We start from the raw sequence: 3,123 nt of genomic DNA, 5'->3' as shown, positions 1-3,123 counted from the left end.
GTATAAGATAAAATATAAATTTTGCAAAAAATCGAAAAAATGAGAGAGAGAAAAAAGGGAAGAAAACTTTGTAATTAGCTCCAAGCAAATGTGAGATCAGAAAAGAATGGGGAGGGGAGTATTAATTTAATAATGGTAGTTTGCGTTATTTGTATAAATTAATAGGGCTAAAATAGAAGAAATATTGAAAATCTCTGAACTTGTTTTTCAAATGCTATATTTTGATAAATATAGTTGTTTGATTTAGTTAATACCGTTAAAAATAAGTATAAAATTAAATTTTGATAATGCAATAATGTACAAAATAGGTTAGAATTTAAATCCCAAATTTCAGTTGTAAAATTTAAATCTCAACACAAGAAGTCATTGGACATTGATGTTTGATTTCCATGTTTTTCCCGTTTTACATGTTGACTACATGGCTGACGTCTGAAATTTGTAATGCCGCCGTTTCGTTTACGCATTCCATCAGAGTTTGTACCACAGAAGCCATTGTAGGCCTCAAGTTCTTGTTTTCCTCCACGCATGAGAGACCCACCTGGATCAGTGTCTTAGCTTGCGACCTGTTGAACTTCCCTTCCAGTCTTTTATCCACTATATCATCCATCCATGTCTCTTCTTCTCCAGATTCTATTTTTCCTTTCACTGCCACGACAAACTTTTTCATGTTTGTTTCCTGGGGATCATCACCCTCTTCCTCAACCCATCTGGAGATCCTGTTTCCGTTCACCATTTCCAGGATCACCACGCCATAACCGTACACATCTACTTTTGCAGTGATGGGCTGGTTTAGAGCCCACTCGGGAGCCATGTACCCTTTTGTTCCCCGGATTCTGGTGAAATATGAACCCGGGTCGCCTCTTTGAGCGAGCTTGGCTAGCCCGAAATCTGCAATCTTGGGTTCGAGGTCACTGGTTAGAAGTATATTTTCTGGTTTCACGTCACAATGGATTACCCATTCCAGGCATTCATGGTGAAGGTAGGCCAGCCCTTTGGCCGTGCCTAATGCGACCTCAAACCTTTCATTCCACCCGAGAATATTTGAGGTGTAAATATGCTTGTCTAAAGAAGAATTTTCTACATATTCATAGACCAAAAGGCGGTGTTTCCTTTCTGCACAAAAACCCCACATTCTCACTAAATTCCTGTGGTTGATTTTTCCGATTGTGGTCATCTCTGCCCAGAATTGTTCTTCTCCTTGAAACTCATCTCCAAGTCTCTTCACAGCTACCGCCCTTCCATCTTCCAAACCGCCTTTGTAAACTGCACCCGAGCCTCCTCTCCCTAGCTCCACCTTGAAATTCTTGGTGGCCTTTTTGAGTTCTGCATAAGTGAACCTCCTGAACTGACTGGATAACATGCGATATCCATTCTCCAGTGAAGCTGGGATCCCATGTTTGCTGAATAAAGCCCACCAACCCAACACAACCACAAGAGCTTCAATCCCACCCAGGGCCGAACAAAACGAGTAGAGATAAACCCATCTCACCTTTCTTGTTTTCCTTTCATAATGAGAACGAGCAAGAACTTGTTCTACAATCACGGGACATACTACATCAGAATGATTGAGAATTGCAGAATTTGATTCGGGTAGTGCCAAATTCCTGGGGAGTTTTAGATATGTACTCCCTTGAAACTCCGGGGATCTGTACCCATTGTAAAGCACACTTTTGGTGTAACATTTCGCTTCCCCAATTTTCCTATAGGTAAATGCTCGGCAACGATCATCTTCTCTACACAAAGCCTTGCAGTCTTCCAGAGACATTTGGCTGTTGTTAAGATCAAACCCGTAGTAATCCGTCTGAGAAATCTCCAAATACTTGATTGGCTCAGCCATTAAAGCTGTTTCATTGAACACAGCCCTACAGCCTCCCCTCCAGTCACTTGAATTAGCTACCACATACCCCGGGGGACATGAACATCTGGGTTGTGAATCCGGTGAATAATCACAAATCCCAAACCTCCCACATTTCCCATGTATATCACATGTTTGTTGAAATGCCTGCCATGTTATCTCCCATGTCCCCGCCGAATCGTTCAAGCTGTACATCCTGAGGTTCCCATCAATGTCCATTGTCATCCTTCTCTTGATCCCAGCTCCCATGTCGGTACTATAAAAGCGCAGAAAATCGGTTGATGAAAACATTCCCATGTCATCAAAGGAAGCAATTCTTGAACTGTTTTGGCTAGTTCTTCCATTTGCGTATATGTCAATTCTTGGATTAGGCCAGTAAATGCTTGAAACCTGAGGCCCATCATAGATCAATTTCAGAACATTGTCACTGTCAAAATAGAAACTATAGTACCCTGGTTCAAAGCTCCCATTTCTTAAATGAGAGGTGAATCTATAGCTCTTTCTGATCTCTTGATGAGGGAGTAAAGTATCAGTGGGAAAACTGAAACTTTCCCAGAGAATTTCGCCGTTCGGATCCCGGAGGACAAGGTTTCCAGTGTCAAGAAGCTCAGCTCTATCGACATCATCGGATATGGTGTCTGTCACCCACACCACGGTGCCGTCCACGTCAGAAACTGTCATGGTTCCATCTTTTCTGAGCGACAACCTTGAACCTTGGCTGTTGACAGGCTTGTCTCTGTTGGCCACCCAGGTGACGGTTTTGTCCCTGGAATTGGTGTACCAAATTGCGAACCAGTAGGCATTATTATTGTTGCCCAATCCGTAGAAACCGCAGGTGAATGTTTTGTGTGGGGAGGTTAGGAAATCTGATTCGCCACCCTCAACGGATAAAGAATCGCCCCTTTCCAACTCAGACTTTGCTTCTGAATATTGATGGGAAGAGAAAACTAGAAAGGCTAAAACAAAAGAGCTCATTATGGTGCATTGGTGCTTGATCATGGCTGAAAGAATTGAATTCTATCAGGTTTATGGTATGAGAAAAACCAATTAGGTTGCATGTATTTATAGCCTTTTTTTTTTTTTTTTTGAGTGAAGAAGAAAATCTGCAACCACTACTTGAGATATATACCGGGTAAATCCCACTTTGTGATCTTAACGGGCAAATTAAATGACAAACCCGTCTAAGTCGAGCATAACTGACCAACTCCCACTAGGCTAAGAGTTGAACTACGTACTTGTAATCTTGTAAGTAACTTGGCTGGCTTGTC

General features: G+C 41.9%; 1 protein-coding gene across 1 annotated transcript; it reads right to left on the bottom strand.

The window, feature by feature from the left end:
* Nucleotides 1–403: 403 nt before the first annotated feature.
* Nucleotides 404–2,854, bottom strand: LOC116029199 (putative receptor protein kinase ZmPK1). The gene has a single exon (XM_031271102.1). It carries the CDS (start codon nt 2,852–2,854, stop codon nt 404–406), a length of 2,451 nt encoding a protein of 816 aa, XP_031126962.1.
* Nucleotides 2,855–3,123: the final 269 nt, after the last annotated feature.

This window comes from Ipomoea triloba, chromosome 9 (assembly GCF_003576645.1).
Source record: "Ipomoea triloba cultivar NCNSP0323 chromosome 9, ASM357664v1".
In the NCBI taxonomy this organism is placed as follows: domain Eukaryota; kingdom Viridiplantae; phylum Streptophyta; class Magnoliopsida; order Solanales; family Convolvulaceae; genus Ipomoea; species Ipomoea triloba.
The sequence above is the reverse complement of the archived record's forward strand: the minus strand, read 5'-3'. Positions and strand labels throughout refer to the sequence as shown.

Excerpts from the sequence above, each read along its gene's own strand:
- LOC116029199 (XM_031271102.1), bottom strand. The coding sequence starts at position 2,854 with ATGATCAAGCACCAATGCACCATAATGAGCTCTTTTGTTTTAGCCTTT.